The sequence below is a fragment of the Ailuropoda melanoleuca genome, chromosome 2, assembly GCF_002007445.2.
Source record: "Ailuropoda melanoleuca isolate Jingjing chromosome 2, ASM200744v2, whole genome shotgun sequence".
Lineage (NCBI taxonomy): Eukaryota > Metazoa > Chordata > Mammalia > Carnivora > Ursidae > Ailuropoda > Ailuropoda melanoleuca.
In genome coordinates, this window is record NC_048219.1 from 112368151 (window position 1) to 112388918 (window position 20768).

Below are 20768 nucleotides of genomic sequence, written 5' to 3' on the forward strand. Positions count from 1 at the left end.
TCATCCTATGATTTGTTTCTTCCAAGCCGTTTGGCTTTAATAGTATATTTAAAAAGTGCAGAAAAAGGGCTGCTGTTTCTTTTTCTTCACACTTTTATTCCATTTTCCTTTCAGTCAGTATAAAGCTATTTTCTAAATTATTTGCTAGATACGAGCATGAATTCTTGCACAGTATATAGATGTATAAATACATATAATATCTACAATTATTTTATAGTATGACAAAGAATTCTACTTAAAGATCAGTCATGTATTTATCATCAGCCTCCTCTATCCAAAGCACTCAGTATGCTTTTTATATTTTGACATTTCTTTTTTCAGGAGTTATTTTGCTCTTGAATAAGCTTCTATAAGAAAGAAAAGTTAATAAACTCCAAGACTCAAATTATAAGATGACATAAACTACATAATAACAAGTATGCATTAGTTATTCTGTAATTTATATTCAAAATTGAAGAGATAATTTGCAAACACCTCATAATAAATCCCGAGCTAAAAGAAATGTTTGTCAAATTTTTCTCTCACTTTCCTTTCTATGGTATGCAGATGTTCAGTTTTAAATTTGTCACATTTTCATACTTGCTTCTATACTGCTTTCTTTCTTTGATTTCTTTCCAAAAAAATAAAACAAAAAGCAAGTAAATTAAAATTCATAGCTATGAAATGAATTTTGCAAAGACATTCTTTACATTTTTTCCTTCCCCCCCTCTCTTCCTGAAGCTCTTCTCAATTATTTCCCAATAAGTTTAGTATATCTTGGAATAACTATTAAGAACATTATATGCTCCATGTCTTAAGATTTAGTATTACCTTTCTTTCCACTGACATTTTTTTTTTCAGACTTACAAACTCATCATATTCCAAATGGAACAAAGAATTAGTCTCCAAACAACTGTTTATCTCAGTTTTGTATTTCTGTCTGAAGCACACCAATGTATTATGAACCAGAATTTAAATTTTTCGAGTACTTAAAACTCTGCATCGCCTCACACATGGATCCCTTCTGATTGTCTTCACCATACTTGTTGCTGTTTCTCTAGTCCATTAACTCTTCACCGGACATTGCAATAGCTCATTCCATCTCCAACCTCTAAAATCTATTCTGTATCTGCCCTATGGTTCAGCTTTATAAAGACCAACTCTGCTTATATCCTTTGCTTATTCAGAAACTTGGAAGAATAATCTATTTTGCATCGGTCAAAGTCAGGTACAAATTCAGTCTGCCACTGAGATATTCCATTCCTTGACTCCTAACCTGTTTTATGCTTTCCAATTACCGCCTACCTTCATGAAATCCTTCCTCCTCCCTCCGCCGAATCTCAAAAGTGTGTTCTAGGTTTAAATAATTCCTTTGGTCTTGAATATTTTTCACTCATTTTTTTTCCCCCTAAAGAGATTCTATCCACGTTTTTGGGATTGCCTCAGATTCCTTTTATCTGTGAAATAATTGCTGAGCACCTGTAGTCATTAACTCTCTAAGCGATAGCATTTTGACCTCTTTTATGATACTTCCTAACATAAGCTAGTTAGATTTCTGATCTAACTATATCCTGCCACTGGAGAGGGGACTATATTAATTAGGATTATACTGCAGATGGCTCTGAACTAAATGGAAACTGAGAATTCCATAATGTGTGTGTATAGTATGACATACTCGCACACTCTGATTGACTTGTGCACCCAGAATACCATTAATTCAAAAGGAAAACATCTGTGCTTATTACTATAATGCACAAAAAATGGAAAGAACCAAATTTCTTGTCCTCTACACTCTCCCACCACTAGTGTCAGAGCAAGATAGTCATGGACCAGGCATCCTGCTTTGAATGAAGGTGACTGGCAATAATCTTATGGCTAGTGACATTTTTTTTAGACCATTCTGGATATCATTGTGTGTATAAGTGAGCTTTCTCTGCATAAGGAACCACCTTAACATTTTGTGTCTTACTATAACTTTATGGCATGGCAACTTGGACTGGACTCAGTTGGGCAGTTCTGGTAGGCTGGTCTCATCACCCACCAGTTTAACTCAGAGTTGGCTGGTCCAGGGAGCCTCAACTAGTGACTTACCTCTTATCTTCATGGTCTTCCATCTTTCGTGAAGTTCAACCAGGCCCTCGTGCAGCCGCTAATGCCAAGAAAATAAGCAGAAATGTTCAATGCCTTTTAAGGCTTGGCCTCAGAATGGCTACACCATTGCTTCTATCTCACTCTATTCATAAGAAGAGCTACGAAGTCACGCTACAAAGGGGTATGGGCAACCACATGGGCGCTCAAATAAAATTTTTTTAACAGCTCCCAATAAACAAGAGGCATCCTTCCACATTCACCTCCCCTGAATTCAGGTTTCTCACAGAGATCCCCTGGCTCAGCCCCAATAATTAGAAGCTGAACTCGCTTTCCCTGATGCATCTCCTCCAGGGTTTTTATATCAGTATTGCAAAGGGAATTACTTTAATTGGCTTGTTTACTCCTTACACTCGTTCGGAGAGATGGGGGTTTAATTATTAATGAACCAACTGTTTTATTTAGGAGAAAAAATTTAAAAATGACAGGAAATAAAACATTTGATGATGAGTCTAAAATTACCTGTACCTCACCTAATTAAACAATTAACAACCAACACATATTTAATATATTTTTTCCTTTTCTCCCCCAAGATATGTAATCCTAGCAATCCATATTGTTTTAAGGAAATTTCCCATTTTGATGGGTCTGGAGAGCCTTAACTTAAGAGGCTGAGTTGGGAAAGAGAACAAATAGTACAGGCACAGAGTTCATGAGGCCAGGAGTCTTTCTTGCATTCTGAAGTGTTCATTTTGAAGGCATTCATTGGTTGCACAGGCCATGGAAGAAAGAATCCAGAGGAACACTTAAATAATTAGGAGTCAAAAAGGGGAGTAATAGTTCTAGGGAGTCTGTAAAAGTGTATAGAGAAGTGAAAGGTGGTACAGAAGAAGGTTCTAGTTCTGGGTGGGGGAGAGGAGATGCTCTGAGAAAAGCAGGGTAATTAAGGTCCTTGTACAGAGAAGTATAGCTATTCTTAGGGGAACCAAAATATTCCTGGACATCATGCTACTAACTGATCAGGATTAAGGTGAAAGAACATGGAAGCACAATCCTGTGATAGGAGACAGAACAGATCACTAAATGGAAACCCAGAGGTGATTACAATGATAGCTCTGATTGGGAGCAATGATCATAGATGGAGACCTTCAATGGAAAAGACTGATTCAAGGAAAAGTGTAGAGAGAATTATTCAGTTATTTGTGTATCTATGTATCTATATATTTGTCTATTTATCTATTTATTTTAAATGATTTCTTTATTTATTTGAGAGAAGGGGGCACTCAGGAAGGGCAGAGGGAGAAAGAGTCTTAAGCAGACTCACGCTGAACGCAGAGCCTGACAATTTTTAATCTTGTCCTCCTCCAATATTTATGTATATTTTACAAAGAGCAGGGTTAAAATCCTGGCTTTCATGGTGTAATCTAATATAAAGATTGAAATATAATCTAGGAAATCTTAAATTATAGCATTCTAAATAACTAAAATTTTATTTATCAATGCTGTGTATCTGGAAGAACTAATTATTCATCCATCAATCCAATCATATTTGCACATATTTGTTAATCATTATTGAGTTCCAACATATCTCAGGTCTTATATACACAGGTGTTCTTAATGTAACTTCCAAGGAATTATGTATTTTCAGTGATGCATCTAAATTTTAATTTGCCTAAAAAAACTGGCCATACCTGTGATTTTCATGTCAACATGGATTTTTCTGGGATTTACTAAGCTTCTTGAAAACTAAAGTGATGTTGTACTCCATTTTTAATATCTTCTAAGAAAATATAGAAATCTGAAAAGCTTTATGATCAAAGAGGATTTTATAAACTTCATCTGTAATATATTGTTAGGAAATCTGACTTGGGATATTTCCATAATAATCTGGCTACTGTAGATAATGCTGCCTTAAGCATTGGCATACATGTATCCCTTTGAATTGGTATTTTCAGTCAGAGAAAGACAAATACCATATGATTTCACTCATATGTGGAATCTAAGAAACAAAACAAACAGGCAAAGGGGAAAAAAAAGAAAGACAAACCAAGAAACAGTCTCTCTCTCTTTTTTAAGATTTTACTTATTTATTTATTTGACAGAGAGAAAGTGAGAGAGAAAGCACAATCAATGGGAGTGGCCGGCAGAGGGAGAAGGAGAATCAGGCTCCCCACTGAGCAAGGAGCCGGGCATAGGGCTTGATCCTAGGACCCTGGGATCATGACTTGAATCAAAGGCAGACACTTAACTGACTGAGCCACCCAGGCAGCCCAAGAAACAGACTCTTCACTATGGAGAACAAACTGAAGACTCCCAGAGGGGAGGTGAGTGGGACATGGGTGAAATAGGTGATGGGGATTAAGGAAGGCACTTGTAATGAGCACCAGCTGTTGTATGGAAGGGTTGAATCACTATACTGTATACCTGGGACTAATTTTACACTGTATGTTAACTAACTGGAATTTAAATACACACTGAAAAAAAAAAAAGGGAAATCTCAGACTGTGCTATAGTACTAAGGGAAATTTTCAACACAGAGCTTACTTGAAAAAGGAAAAAGTGTCCCATCACACACAGCTTCTTTAATAGCATCCAAAGAAATTGCATGTGTCTTTTGAAACCACAGTAAGTTAAGCCTTATTTCAATGCAAGTAGATGGATTAGGTACGTTGGACATGCCCTCTGAAATTTGGAACATCATGCCTGGAATGTATCCCCGAATACAAAGAAACAATGAATTCTTGAAATAGTTCCCTGCATACTTGAAAAGAGCCATTTTAGCTAACACCCAGTTTATACATGTTAACATATAGTTAGTATGTATGTATGTATGTAACTATGTATAGTTAGTATGTATGTTACGTCATGAAAAGAAATCCGTGAAATGAAATAGTCTAGGGATGTTTCATCGATGAAAAAGTATGTACTCAAAAAGGGTTAAAATTACTATCACATGTTATACTGTTTGAACATGGCACTGATAGGGTGGGGCTGATTCTAGGACAAGCAACTGGCATGTTTGTCCATGGGGTGCTTCAATACTGCCTTCAAAGATAAAATTAGGACTTCAAAGAATCATTGAAATGATGACCCATGATTTAACAGCCATGATTTAATCCCTGCACCCAGGTGAAAGAAAGCAATTTTAAATTTAGTTAAATTACATATATCATAAATACACCTTTATATTAATACAAATGCAGAAAGATATAACAGTAGATTTAAGATTCAGTCCATATAGATAGCACTTTAAAAACAAATGTTCTATTAATCACAAATTATCTTTATTAATTACAGTTACTTAAATGTGTAATCAAAATTATAGAAAAAACAAAGGCATTGTACTTAATGATCAAGAGGTGCTATTGGCTTAATTATGGAGTTGTATTCAACTATAAGGGTCTAAATTCTGAACTTCATCTTTTTTTTTTTTTTTAAGATTTTATTTATTTATTCGACAGATAGAGACAGCCAGCGAGAGAGGGAACACAAGCAGGGGGAGTGGGAGAGGAAGAAGCAGGCTCATAGCAGAAGAGCCTGATGTGGGGCTCGATCCCATAATGCCGGGATCACTCCCTGAGCCGAAGGCAGACGCTTAACCGCTGTGCCACCCAGGTGCCCCTGAACTTCATCTTTTTGTGTAAGTTTTGATATATAGAGTGTGTGTCATTTTAAATATTAAATATTATTTACAGACTTTTCTGTGTTTCATTTATACAAAACTGACTGATCTTTTGTTGAAATCTGCAGTAGAAGATGAATCAAATTTGGCACTTCCCTCTTGCCACACAGTGAACTGGACATAGCAATGACTATGTCCCATCTCAGCCAAAAGGTCTATAATGGGAAACTGGCACATCATAAATCTAGTGGCATGAAAGTGATTTTTGTAAAGAAGAAATGACACACATTTAACCAGGTCTTGTTACAATCTTCAAGTTGCCATTTCTATCTCAGATACAACAAAGGGAGCAGAGTGGCCCTGTTGTTATCCCTGTCATAACAGTTCCACTGAAATATGCAGGGTATTTAGTATTTTAGATATAGATCTTTTTATCAATGTCTCTTCAGTATATGACTTAATGCATGAACACCTTTTTAAAATTCATCTGGTGATGCCAAATAAAGTCATCCTACATTTTAAGAATAGAAACTAAATAAATAAAGGGACCATGTCTTAATTACATACAGATAGTAAGGTTTTCTTCTAAGGCTCAAAAAGACTTTTATTCATAGGTTAATATAAGGAAACAATTGAGCTTGGAATTCATGAAAAAACACTGTCATCTTATGAAAAAAATGGATTCTGGATTAAAAAAACATTAATTGAAGTAAAAATGAGATAATTATTTTAATAACCTATTGAAGATTTCAGTCAAAAAGGGAGTATACAATTTGGGCACCTTATTAATCATTCTTTTTTGGAGTTGTGTGAATTGGAAGCTACTCTGTTGGGTTAACTCAATTAGAAGTGCTTGCAGATATCATAAATCTCTTCATTTAAAGTGCATCATTAATTTTATGACAAAATTAACCCAACACCATTAGAGCAACAGGCAAATCTTGACAGCTATTTTTTTAGACCATTCTAGTTGATATTTTAGGGGTCCACAAACAATTTTAACAGTTCACTAGGTTTTAACCTTGGGCCTACTGCAGTTGATGGGATCCTAGGATCAGCGTGACATTATTGCTTCTATTGTCTTGTGGGAACAGCCAATGAACAACATGGCTAGCTGTGATACATGAAACCTTTCCTTACCACACAGAACCATTCTTGATGTGTTCACTCTAACAGGGAAGATTACTTTCAGCTTTCTGCTTGCAGTGTTCTGATAACCTGGCATATTTAATTGTAATTGAGAGTCAAGTGACTTCTACAAAGGATGCATTTTAATTAGCGATCAAATGAATGGGGAGGCTGTTTGTCTAGATTTTCTTTCTTTGTACTAATTAATTGAGAGTCAAGGGTCGGGATCTTGTCTTGCAGAATCCATTGAAGACATTCATTTCAAATATTTATACACAACCACTTACAAGCATAGGACTCAGAGTTCATTTTACAATCTAATATAGGCCAAAAAGGAACATTTCCATGAATGTGCTGGCGTCATGTTGCAAGTAATAATGATGGCAAAGGAAATATTCAAAAAGGTTTATGTTTTCTGTTGCAATCTTTAAGATGAATAAAAGTGTATTATTTTAAATATCATTAAGCAAGGGAAAGAGAAATCTATAGGCAAAGATTATATCTTAATTGAACAAAAATTATATTAAAAATAAAGGGCAAATCACACCAAATTTGAAGAGTCCATAGAAAATAAATGGAATGTAGAATTGAGGTAGTCTTTTGCATTCAATTACTCAAAATGAAAACATTTAGGCAAAAAGTAATTTAGTTCTAAACTTCACCTTGTGCCTGTAGTTATATAGCACTACCAGAATGGTCACAATAATGTCAGTCTTGCAAATGATTTTAAAATTTATAAAACTATAAATATTAGCCTAGAAAGTTTGCATTTGACATGCCTGTATTTGCTAAACATTTGAATGACCTTCCCCGTGTCACTGTGTGGTTCTGCAAAATGTGAAATGATTGAGGATCCTGAAAAAGTGTGTGGGCACCTGGGTCACTTAGTTGGTTAAGCAGCTGATTCTTGATTTTGGCTCATGTCACGATCTCAGGATCGTGGAATCGAGCTCTGTGTCGGGCTCTGTGCTCAGTGCAAAGTCTGTTGAGGACTCTCTCTCTCTCTCCCTCTGCCCCTCTCATGTGTGAGCACATGCTCTCTCTCTAAAATGAATAAATAAATCTTAAAAAAAAAAAGAAGGGTGAACATAGTTCTATGGTCAAAATGAATGTATGTTGGTGTTCTTCAAGCATAAAAGAAATCTAACCCTTCCTCTGATACAGATGGAAAAAAAATGCCTTTGCCAGATCAATAGTTACAAACAAAATGCCACAGTTTGTTTGTTTTGTTTATTTATTATTTAGGCAAAGGGTTTAAGATGGGAATCACTACCACCACATCTTTTAAATCTTTAATTGTGGCATAAATCTCTGAAATTTCCCTGGGATTTTGTTCTTGGTTTTATTTTACTATTCAGCCAGAAGATAAGGCTGTTTGGGGAGCTTCCACATAGTCCTTATTTTAATCACTTTCTCCACAAATGCATGTCAGAGTTGTGCCAGATGCTCAGTATACGCATCCTAATTGTGTACTGAGAGGGTAGAGAATAACTTTTGGGTAGATCCTTAGATGTACTGTATCCACTATTTGATAAACTTGGCCCAGAACTTTATTCATTACTTGGAGTCTGCAGCTTCCCACTAAATGGGGGGCATGATAATTTTAAGGTACCTTGTTATCTTTATCCATTTGGATGCTATATCCAACAACACTCAAATGTTCTGCATATTTTCTTTTTTCATTGCATGGTTCGGACTGGTAATTGACATAGAACCCTTTGGTCTTCCAACCTACACAGTGCACCTTAAGTTGATTATTAGCTAACCTGAGTTTATTTTCTTTTTTAAGCCTTCAATAAGTTATCTAACAAATCAATGTTTATAATTACTGTTGTTCCATATTGTTTAAGAACCACAGCTACCACATAAGCCAATGCTTGATATTCTTTTCTTTTGAAGATTTATTTATTTATTTGAGAGAGAGAAAGTCCAAGCAGGGGGAGGGGCAGAGGGAGAGGGGCAGAGGGAGAGGGAAAGAATCTCAAGCAGACTCCCCGCAGAGCATGGAGTCTGGCTTGGGGCTCTATCTCACGACCCTGAGACCATGACCTGAGCCAAAATCAAGAGCTGGACATGTAATCAACTGAGCCAACCAGGTGGCCCTTGATCATCTACCTATAATTCATCGCAGTCAGTGCTAGTGGGACTATTAGAAATTGTGGTGTTACTGCATGTCAGGGTAATCATCACTCCACTTATCACCAACAAGGGGGTCTTTATTATATCTGATTGGTGGGTGAATCTGTTTTACAATTCCTTCCTGATTCTTTGCTTTGGCAGGCCACTTCATATTTCCCAAAGCATAGCTTGAGACAAAGACTTTATACAGTTTATATAGGGTAGTGATCAGGAAACTCTTTAGGGGAAACTGGGAATAGTACAAAAACTATACAGATGGGTATTTTCAAATTGCTTACCACTATGAGAAACCTGGGGGCTGGTTTCTCAGAGAACTTCAGAAGAAACAGGAAGACAGAAGCACGAATTAGGTGTCTAAAAGAAGGAAGGAGCATTTTTTATTTATTAATGTTTACTCCATCGGTAAATGGTTGCTCCATGGAGCATTAACACCTTCCTATTCCCAGTCACACATGCCTGAGTTCCTGGTGGGTTCCTGTAGAATTCCTTGTTCACCCCATGGTCAGTCCTTATATCATTTGTGGTCAAATAATCAAGGTCAAGTAAGAGTGCAGCTTGAGTGAGGAAGAACTGTAAACTTGGGTGAAATGAGGGGGAGCACATTCTAGAGTGGATCGTAAAGGTGTTGGACCAGTGAGGAAGAATATAAGAGAATTTATTTAACATCATGGCAAGAACATCTAGAGCTTGCCTTTTGCACCAGCTCAGAGATGCCCCAGGGCAGAAAGCAAGAGTGCATTATCAGCCAAATAATGCCTCTCAAAAATGTACATGCCCTAATCCCTGAGATCTGTGCTTTGTTACCTTACTTGGCAAAAGGGACTTTGCAGATTTATTTAAGGTTGTGGACCTTAAAAAGAAAAGATTATCAAGGTTGATTCAATCTAATCCCATGAGCCTTAAACATAAAAGGCTTTCTCTGGCTGAAGGGGGGAAGAGATCATCAAAAGGGAAACCAGGGAATTATAAATCTGATGAAAATCTGAAACATGGTTCTGGGATGTTTTGGGGAAGATTTGTGTTTCCCCTGTATTCTTTACCAAGATGAAAAGTCCTGGTATCTGTATTAGAAAAGGAAGTGGGTAGCCATCCTTCCACAGCAGAGTCACTGCCCCCAATCCAAAATTCTACAGTCTTCCAAAGAGTGATGCTGCCAAAAAATAGGACAGACACCTAGGACTGTTTCCAAGAAAGGGAAGGGGTGTGGAAGCACTGAAGAAGCCTGTCTCTCTCCCAGTGAATTTACAGAAGGTTGGAGCACAACATAGGACATATTTGGGGATGTGGATTACAGAAAGATTCCTGGTACCACGGCCTTCAGGAGCATTATTTTCATGCACTTCTTTATTTCATCATTTAAGTAAATAAAAATATATTGATATGAGAATGAGAATAATCATACTGGGTTCTAGGAGAGACCCACTAGAATATATGAAGGAAAAACGGTCCAGGAGTTATAGGCCTAAGAAAGATATTTAAGAGGCGTAAAATTTGTGGAAAGTGGGAACAAGTAAATATTGCATGGTAAAGTGTTTTCTCTGTAGTTATACTCAGTAAATGGAAAATAAAAACATAAAAAGCACCTTGGACTATTATTATTTTCCAATTTCATAGCATAAGCACATGAGGGCATCATTCCTTAGAGTTGAAAAAGAGAACTTTTGAAAATTGGTTGATATTGAGGGTAGGAAACAGGAAACAGGTACTATGACACCTCAGCAGAAAGCCATAAGAAGAAAGTACATTAAACAGGGCAACAAAAAACTAAGTTAAAAAGGAAGCTGAGTAAAATAGAGAAGGACTCTTCGCTGAAGTACGTGAATGCATGAAAATCAACTGAATCTGCAAGGAAAATGTAACCTAAAAATGCGGGTCAGAAACTTGAAAATCTCTTCTAGGATAAAATGAAAAAAAAAGAAAAATTGTTAAAATTATACAAGTGTGAGAAGAAAGAAAAACTTAACCTAAGGACTTCTGTGTATTAAAGAAATCAATTTGGACAAAAGTAAATAAAGATATCTTGAAGAAAGTGAATCTCAGCTAAAAACATTGATGTAAGTAGACAAAATTAATAAAAACATAAGTGCATATGTGGCAAAATATTTTTATTATAATTTGTTTTGTGTTTTTAAGCCTGGGGAGAAATGTTACAAAAAAAGAAAAATCTGTTTGGTTTCAGACTTATCCTTAACAACATTGAATACGAAAAGGCAGTGTGAGGCAGGTGCAACCTAATTTTGCAGGAAATGGAAAATCTCCATACATTGCGTTGAGTTGACATTTGTTTTTGAAGACCTTAGAGAGATGTTTGTATAAATACAACAGCTCAGCAAATATACCACAAATAAAGGCTTTCTATAAGTATATTTGATGAAATATACCAATAAAATAAGACTTAAATCAAAATAAATTAAGAATGAAAACAATCATATAAGAAAAGGAATGATGAGTTTTAAAAGAGAAATATTAAATGTAAAAATAGTTGAAAATATTCCAATAAAGGGAAGACAAAAAATATAAAAATACTACTTCTTTTAATGTTTGTCAAAATAAAACCACAAACTGTATCAAAGGTAATGAGGGTAAATTAGATTAGGGGAATCTAATAATATTAAGCTTCTCATATTAAAGGGAAAAAAGAGAGACATTTTTAAATTCTGGATTTGTTAGTACTTTTTTTAAAGTTAAAAATATTTAATAGTAAAACAAATAATAAATAAATAACTTTCGAATCAAAAGACAAAAAATAAAACCACGCAATATGAAGTCTGCATAGTAGAAGCAGAAGCTGGATAAAAATACGTAACTAAATAAAAGCCCAGGAAAGATATAAAAACAAATATTTTAATGTTATAATGTTATATTTTAAAAGCAGGGTAGAAAATTTAAATTTATGCATGAGTCTACAACAAACAAAAATTATTTAAAATGGTAACTGGTTATATCTAGTATTTAACTTAGTGGTAATTTTCCTTTTTTCTTTTTATTTTCTAAATTTTCTAAAATGACTTTTTTTTTTTACAATAGAATAAGCATTATGGGATACAGGTTATGACAACATAGTCTAAGAGGAATACTGGCTTCCTGTACTGTCACTTTGGATAGAAAAAAAAAGAGAAGCAAATGGAGAGAAATATGATGATTTTATATTAAGGAATAAGAAACTAGGCATTAGTTATCACTCTGGATACAGTAGTGATTCCTGAAATTATAAACCAGAGAAGCTAAACATGACTGAATTTTACATAAGATAAGAGAGAAATGCCATCTTCACAATTAAGGGGACATCAAAGTCAGTGTGTGAAAATACGTGAGGTGTGTGTGGTTATTTATATAGATGTCCACAAACATACCATTGAAGCCGGCTGACTGCAAGGACGGAGGTTACTCCTGTTAGCAATCTCATTGTTCAGTTATTTCCTACCTAACTTTTGATATTATCCATTGAGAAATGTAGCTGATTAGTCAAGTTACTCTAAACTTCAACTCTGTGTATTGTTTTTTAAGTATCTCCATAACCAGCCTTATATTTCAAACTCCTAATTTTTTTCTCAATCATATTTCACAGCTTATTCTGTATATGAAAAAATATTTTCTCACTTATACTTAAATTACTGACCTGAGTAAGATGTGTTTGGTTTTCACTATGGACATTATCTTTTGAAAGGTTGTAACAGTTTTATTATAGGTTCCTCAAGCTACTATGGCATAAAGAGCTAGAAATCAATTGCATCCAGAGGCTCATATTTTATGTATTAAAACTGAAGAAGAAACTACAGTTGAAAAATTATCTTGCAGTGAACAAATGAGTAAAGTGTCAGTACTGCATTGCTTAAGTTCACCATTATCTTACAAACCCCAGCTAAAGGGGCAGACTATCCGTCAGAGAGAATGAACACATTCTAAGCATAGAATGTATCATATAGGCCATCTGTAGTACCAATTTTTCTTTTGATTTTTTGATCACTTTGGGTACAAAAAAATGATAGGATTCACTAGAAACTATTTTTCAGAATAAGTTACAGCCACTTAGGTATAATAACTGCTAGAGAAAAGTTAAACCAGAGAACTCATTTAATTTCATTTCTTTTCTTTTTCTTTTTTTTTTTTTTAGACTAGATACATCCATAGCACATTATGAAGTACATATTCCTGGACATCTGGATATTTTATAATCAAAAACTAAACGTTGTTCTGTATAAAACTTCTGTATATTATTAATTATCTTTATCTTTTTCTTGATGTGTTAACTTTCTGGATATATTAGCAATGGGATTGGTAGCAGAACTGAAAAATGAACCATATTCTGGCTCTTTTTGTTTTTCTCACATTCAAAATACATGGAAAAAATATTTTTTTGGCTATATTATCTGGTAGTCATCGTCACAAAGAAATGTTTGAGTCTCTCCTTTTCTTACAAGTTACAATTCAAGGGTTTCTATTTAAATAATGATTCTAATTTACATTAAATTATATCATCTAATTTTGAAAAAGATTTCATTAAATAAACTGATGGAAACTGGAATGGGGAATTAGGTAAAACTCCTTTCAAAAAGTGGTGAGTTATATTTTGCTCAACTCTGTGGGATTCTTAGTCTCTTATATTTTAATATTTAAAGTAAAACTACATGAAAGAGTTGACTCTGTAAATAGTAATAGTATTCTTAGAGAGGAATCAGATTTTATATCAAGGGTATCTGTTTGAAGATATGGACATATGAGAGGCTAACGGAAAATAAGCAGTAGATTTTCTCCCTATTCCTTTCACCATATATACCAATTTCCCCAGTTAGGGTTTGGAAATTGTGGGTATTTTGCATATTATAGTTCATTTATAGTAGCTATAACATGCATTGAATATTGAACTTCTTCATATCTGAGTCATCATAAAAATGGAAAGTATCATTTGTACAAGAAAAGTACAAGCTTAAATCCCAACCTCAAGAACCAACAAAATAAGCATGTAATTGAATGCAAAATAAAACATAATCATAAATGCATTAAATGGCGAAATAAAGCACATTTACATAAATTAAAAATAGCCCAAATTTACACAAAACTGTGAAAATTTCTAAATGAAAATTTCTCCCTTAGTTGGTTCTCCCTTTTTGGTTTTGTTTTGTTTTTTTGTTAATTTTGTTTTGTTTTGTTTTACTATATAGGCACTTTACTGATACCAAATTTCTATAACTCATGCAGCACAGTATTAAAACCTTAAAAACTTGGGAGGGAGTGTCATGAGTTTAATGCTGAGGGGATTTTTTTTCCTTTCTTTTTTTCTTTTTTTGACTTAGCTATTTCAGCTGGGAGTTTTTTAATAGTGGAAGGCAGAACATAGCCCTAGACCATTTGTTCTTAATAAGTGCAATTTTTTTCCACAGAAGAAATTTGGCAAACTTTGTACACATTTGATTGTTGCAACTTTGGGTGGTATTAGTAGCATTTAATGGATAGAAAGCAGAAATCCTGCTAAATATCCTTCCTTATAAAGGGCAATAAAATTAACTGGGCCCAAATGTCTAGAGGCTGAAAACCCATATTTGGATGAATAGCCCTTTGAGTAGGAAGGAAAATTCACCACGAAGCATTCATTTTTAGAAAATAAACTGTTCCATCAAAGCTTGAAGGAATGTTTTAGGAAGTGTTTTGGTGATGGCATTTATAAAGGATGGTCACCACGGAGGAGAATTATACACGTAAATTTCTAGCATTTATATGAGTTTTTGCATAAGAGAATTGAAATAGAAAGAGCTAGAGCTATATAAATACAGTAAATTTAAGTAGTTGAAAAAATATCTTTGTCCTGTAAAAACTTGAAGGCAAAATAATTGCAAAAAGAAAGACTATGAACTCTGATGTGGCCTTGAATTAACCAGCATGGGATGGTGAAGCATAATGTGGACATAAGGACCATGATAATGTACATGGGACCTCAGGATTAAAAAGTATGTCCCGAACTCTCTTGACTATGATTTTCATAAATGCCCTAGTGAGAAAGTAGGTCGTCATGCCAGACTCTGGGTGTTAGTTAGTTGTCTGTACATCATATATGATATGCTAGATATTTACACCACTGTTAATTGTATCAAGATCATCTCAATCTGTAGGTTCTGTTTCTTTCAAATAATAATTTCAGTTACATTTATAAAGCTCTGATGTAAAAAGGCTGCATTGGATAATATAACTCAAGGATAGTTCCAGTAAATCAGACCCTTCTGTATTTGCTTCTCCACACTGATACTCCAGGGACGTACACAAATAACCATTCCACTTACAAAATAATGCCTAAATAGCCTCTAATGGAATCTGAGTTTTCCATAAAGTACACTTTCTGAGAGTGGGAAAGGGAGGAAGAGCTTTGGCTTATTTCAACACAATCGTCACACTACTGTGTATATAACCTACCTCTCTTTCTATTGCAATATAAGAATCTGTAATAAGCAATGTATGATGGGGGAAAAATATAAAGCCGAGAAAATGTTTCTGCTCCAAGAAGAGAGAAAATGCTTTCTCTATTGTGCTTTTAAAAGTGATGCAATGAAATCAATCCAACCCAGAAAGTATACTCTAAGGCTATAACAAAAATTATGTCTCATGTTTACTAAAATAGTTTTCTAGGGATATTACAGTCCACAAAGAAAAGAATTTTCTTAATTTTAAAAACTACCCAACACAAGCACTTAAATATGTAGAATTTCATTTAAATAAGTCAGTCAACAATTTTTTATAAAGTATTTAACACTTCATTGTAGAAACATAGGCAAAATGACTATTATAACCAAAATGAAAAATACTGTTCAATTTAAAAAATGTACTTAAACAAGAACCTGAAAAAGTTTATGATATGCATAACATTGTTCAAGCAAAATTGCACTAGTATTACATAAATCAATAGTTTATAAAGGCCTCAATATGGCAAAGTTTAGAAATAGGTAGTATGCATGCACATAGTACAACAAAAAGTCTCTTTATAAAACAGCAGTTTTTTTAATGCTTGTACAAAGGGATAAAGAGCAACCACAAACATATTTCATCTGTTAGGTTAATACATTATGACAGCTAAAAGTCAGTCCTGTCTATCAGAGGAACAAAAAGCCCTCCATACCTTGTGAATAAATCTTTTGTGCCTTTAAAGATATCTGTATAAAAATGCTATCCTTTTTTATACAACTTAAATAAATCGTACTTGTTTCAATCAAAATTTGAAAAGAAACAAACAAAAAAGTGAATGGGGTCCATGTGTTTTGCATAACCAAAAGAAACCAGAGTACCAGAGTAACTGGTCAGCATTTACACTCTCCACCTTTGATTATGGGCAGATAATTGTTCTTCTTTAACCTAGAAAGTCCTTTAAGAATATATTTTGAATAGGGCAAATATTGGATTAGTCATACCATATATTGAAAATATTTACCAACTACTCTACTATAATGGCTGTTTTGCCACTTCCTTTTGACCTAGCAAAGAGAATGCATTCACATAATTGAAATTCTATCGTCAATTTGTGTGCTTATATATTATTGTTCAGTGTTCTGTGTGGTAAGGGGTTCAGGTAATCTTCCACAAAATGCACATGACTGGGAAGAACTTCCTAAGGCATGAGTACCCAATGTCCTGTTGTGCTCTAGACTGGCTATTTACCTCAGGACTGAGGGAGAACAAGAGGTCTTATTCCGTGGCAAGTGTGGTCTTTCCACTTCTCGTTATATTTTTGCTATGTTCTACCACCTAAATATAACTATTGTTTATAGGGTGTATATGTTTAGTATATCACATAGAGTCCACTAAATTTTGGCAAATGTAGTCATAGGTATTCATGCAAATTTTTAATTGTATATATATTTTAAAGTTTTTCCTGAAAATTTTCATCTATCACTTGGCAATCTAAGGCTAATTTCAAAGCAGGTGATGCTGGGATTGTGAGGGCTAGATATTTTCAGCAGTCTGAATCAATCTTAATGGGCACAAAGAAGAGAGTTGACCATTCAATCATTCTTCCATCAGTTTAAATGGAAAAATAAAATGACATTGTATTACGGCTTTCAGACCATATAATGAAAAAGTGCAGAGATTCTCTTTGTTGATTAAGTAGAACCAAAAAAGTTCATATAAAATAGATTGCTCATATTCACACTACAAAGGAATATGTTGTTTTTAATTTTAACAAATCCAAAGGTGAATCATATCAGCAGCATTGTTGTAAATTGTATTGTAGTGCAGTTCTTTTTCATAAAAATACCATACAAATGGTCAATCAATAGTCATCAGCAAAAAATAAAACCCAGAAAACTCAGAAAACAATTAACCAGGAGAAAGATAAAGAAGGAGGTAATGCTGATGCCAAAACAAGTATAATACTGTTGGAACATACAAAAGTAATCCTTATATTTTATACATTTATACAGCATATAAAAGGTATCACTGATTACGCCACTGTCTCTCTTATCCCAATTTCTATTTTCTTTGGAAGCAGTTCTTTCCTTTCATCAACACTTCCTAAGGAGTTTCGACAGTTTTGCCCATCCATATATAGTTTTGCATACACCGGATTGGAGTAATTTGTTGGCTGAAGGAGAAAAAAATAGATAAATTCAATTTTTATCATCAATTTTTACCACATTTGTTATTTTCTAGGATGTCTATCTCTCAATGTTAACCACATTTATATGCAATACATTTAATTTTCCAAACAGTAATTATATAAATGTAATTTAAATTCTATTTACAGGCTTTAGTTGACTTTTGTGCAGTATTAGATAAAAACATAATTGTACGTTTTTCAGGTAACTTGTGAATCTAAGAGGAACTTTGACATAATGGTAAAAGCCTGAGGATATCTTTGTGAAGACAATATTCACTGAGAGTTTATTTAAAAGCATAAAACATTAAACCAAATCATCTTATTTCCAGTCCTTGTGTTTGCCCCCTTATTGCCATAGCAGTGGCAGGAAAGATGTATTTACAGAAAGTCATCTAATTGCTTGAGGCTTATAATTTTTTCAATATGCAGTTAACAACAGGAAAACAAAGAATAGTAAAATATATTGGTGGAATAGATTTTAAAATAAAGACAATATTTTTGCTTTAAACAACTCAAATGTATTTATTATTGTGAATACTTTTGGACTCTTCCAAAGAATTAGAGTTCATAATCATCTTAATTTTCTGAGATACTTAGAGCACTTTGAAGTAGAATCGAGACATGCAGAAATGATCTCTTTTGGTTGAAAAACATTCAATGTTTATTATTTTATTAATTGCAACTTAACCCAAGAGAATACTGCGTAGTTTTTATTTAGTTTTGTTGTCTTCCCAAAAGCAGAACACTAAATCTTAGTTCCGACAAAGAAACATATAATTTTTGAGCCATGCAAATGAGACAAACATGATAAAAAATGAGAATGAAAAACAGTTGATGGGAGAGAGTTACAAGGGAGAACATACTCATCCCTAGGAATTTTTATACCCTTATTTTTATCCCTCTTCCATCTACCATGAACCATGCAACTTAAGACAGAGTACCTTCCTCTAGAAACTAGTTACTTAATTAAAAAATTTTTAAGAGTGGTCTCATTAGACCATTTCTAATTTCTCAATATGATGCCACATTTTGTAGTATATTTTTATTTAAGTGGACATCAAACTTGTAAATTACCTAAACAAAACATCTTAATAGTAAGTGAATAAAACCAAACATGAATTTAAGTTTATATTATTCAGTTTAAATTTCTGGCTAGAGATTTCTAAGAATAGCAAATACTCATTTTTTTTTTTTTGTTAAAGTGCTGTGACATTTTCAAAATCAGCAGAAGAGATATTTCTCCTTAATAGCTTGTCTAAAATGATAACATGTTTTCTATGTAATCTTGCATAAGCGGGACATCTAACATAAGCCTCTGATTTTAATGCTGTTTTGAAATCTCCTGTTAATTAAAAACTCAAAGAGAGCCCCTATCTAAGTCTAGCCATCATCTTTCATTGCGAGGCATTCTGTGATGGAATGGATATGGAATAATGAATTTTCTTCTCTCACCCCAGCAGTTAGTGGTCCTTTCAAATCAGAGTTTAGGTAGATGGGAGGCGCTGTGTGTGGAAGCTTGAAAGCACTGGACCCTCCCCCTATATACCTGGCCTGTATGTAAACAGAGAATTTTAGTTTCCGATCTAATATCATGGAACGATTTTCATTGAAATAAACTCATATTAAGTCATAAAAATACCATAAAAATACTCATTAGCCCTGAGGCACGGAAGGTGGGCTCATCGTAGCTTTACTGGAATAAGAAAAAACTACAAATATTGGATCTGTGCTCCTTAAGTAGACATTTCTATTACGTAAAGCTTACAGATAGACACGCCATGCAAGTCACCTCTACACATTTCTATTTATTTAACTTCACCCATCCCAAAGGAATCATATCTTTGCTAACCACTCAGTGAAAAATACCCAAGCCTCCCCCACTTAAGGTTTTGTCTCTTTAAAAAGTTCTGACAATAGTCCATTCTGAACATTCAAGTATCTGACTGATTCTAAGTAAAGATTCATCACCATTCTGTATTTAAAAATAATTAAAAATGCTACATTTTAAAAAATCTGTGTTTTGGAAATCTGACTCTCCAGATGAATTACTAATTAAACTAGTTCACTAAGTCTCCGTGCAAGAGCACTGACTTTAGATTTTCTTGGGTCTAAGGGCAGAATTAGCCAATCTGGTATACTCATATTTGGGATAGAGTATTAATTAGTGGCCCAAAAGGGGGAAAAAACTAGGCAAAACTTGAAGAGCATAAGAAGTTAATGTACAAATTTGAAATTAATTAAAGGTGAATTGAAAAAAAATTAACTATCAACTCTTAACAATGAATAATCACAAAGTTTGGAACAAGGGCAAGGGTCTCAGAAAAAGATTTTAAACTTAAAATCAGGTCAATATTGCCTCTTCATTTTCCCCCACAAAGATCTCCCTGAAAAAATATTGAAAATAGTCTAAGTAAGATTTGAGATGAATTTGGAGATAAAATCAGTAAGTACTAATTTCCTTTTTTGTAATCTTCAAACTGTCTGTGATTGCCTCCATAGTCAAATCTTTTTTTATTAACTTTATTTACTACTTCAGTTATTTTGATTAGAAGGTATGATTGAAGTATAAGTTTTAACCATTTTGAAAATAATGAAAGTGCTCAATAAAATCCTCTTTATGTGTAATGCAATTTTTATTTGATCACATCATGACTATATCAAACTGTCATGACTCAGCGAATACTCTATGAAAAACATTTGATTATTAAGGTGGCTTCGCTGTGGCCCTCTGCTTTCCTAAAAGTGTTTATATCTGTAAGAACTAGTTGTGTCTTTTGCAGTTACTTCTTAGGCAACAATTCATATTTACATTTCAAAAATCAGAGGCTGGTTAGACTCAGCCATCTAAGTCACATTAATGTAATTTTGGTCAATCAGTCAGAAAATTGGTAAATAAATATTTATTGATTGTTACATGAAAAATACATTAAAAGTATATCTGAGGGGCATTGAAGCATAGTTTTATCTTCCTAGAATAAATGTGGAAAAATTTTTAAATGGAATACTAAAAAGCTATTTTCTCTAAGTATCCAAAATTGGCTTATTTCTATCACTAGAAATAAAAATGATGGGGAAAATGAGAACTCTCCTTATGAAAGTGCATTAAGTATGTCCTCATCAGTTCATATTACACTTACAGACAGTGTACTTTTTCCTAAGAAAAATTCAAAGAATATGAGAAGTCTATTATTTATCTTCTTCGCAGATAAATTATCAAATAACAATGTGCAC

The 20768-nt window shown here is 33.9% G+C and overlaps 1 protein-coding gene across 1 annotated transcript in view; it reads right to left on the reverse strand.

Moving 5' to 3' along the window:
- Positions 1 to 15672: 15672 nt before the first annotated feature.
- The window catches only part of LRP1B (LDL receptor related protein 1B), a 1837899-nt gene continuing 1832803 nt past the window's right edge, over positions 15673 to 20768 (reverse strand). The window contains exons 89-90 of the mRNA XM_034642051.1: positions 18990 to 19088; positions 15673 to 17522 (exon numbers count right to left, since the gene is read on the reverse strand). Coding sequence (XP_034497942.1) covers positions 17382 to 17522; positions 18990 to 19088 — 240 coding nt within the window. The 3' untranslated portion in view covers positions 15673 to 17381. The remainder of the gene's footprint in view (positions 17523 to 18989; positions 19089 to 20768) is intronic.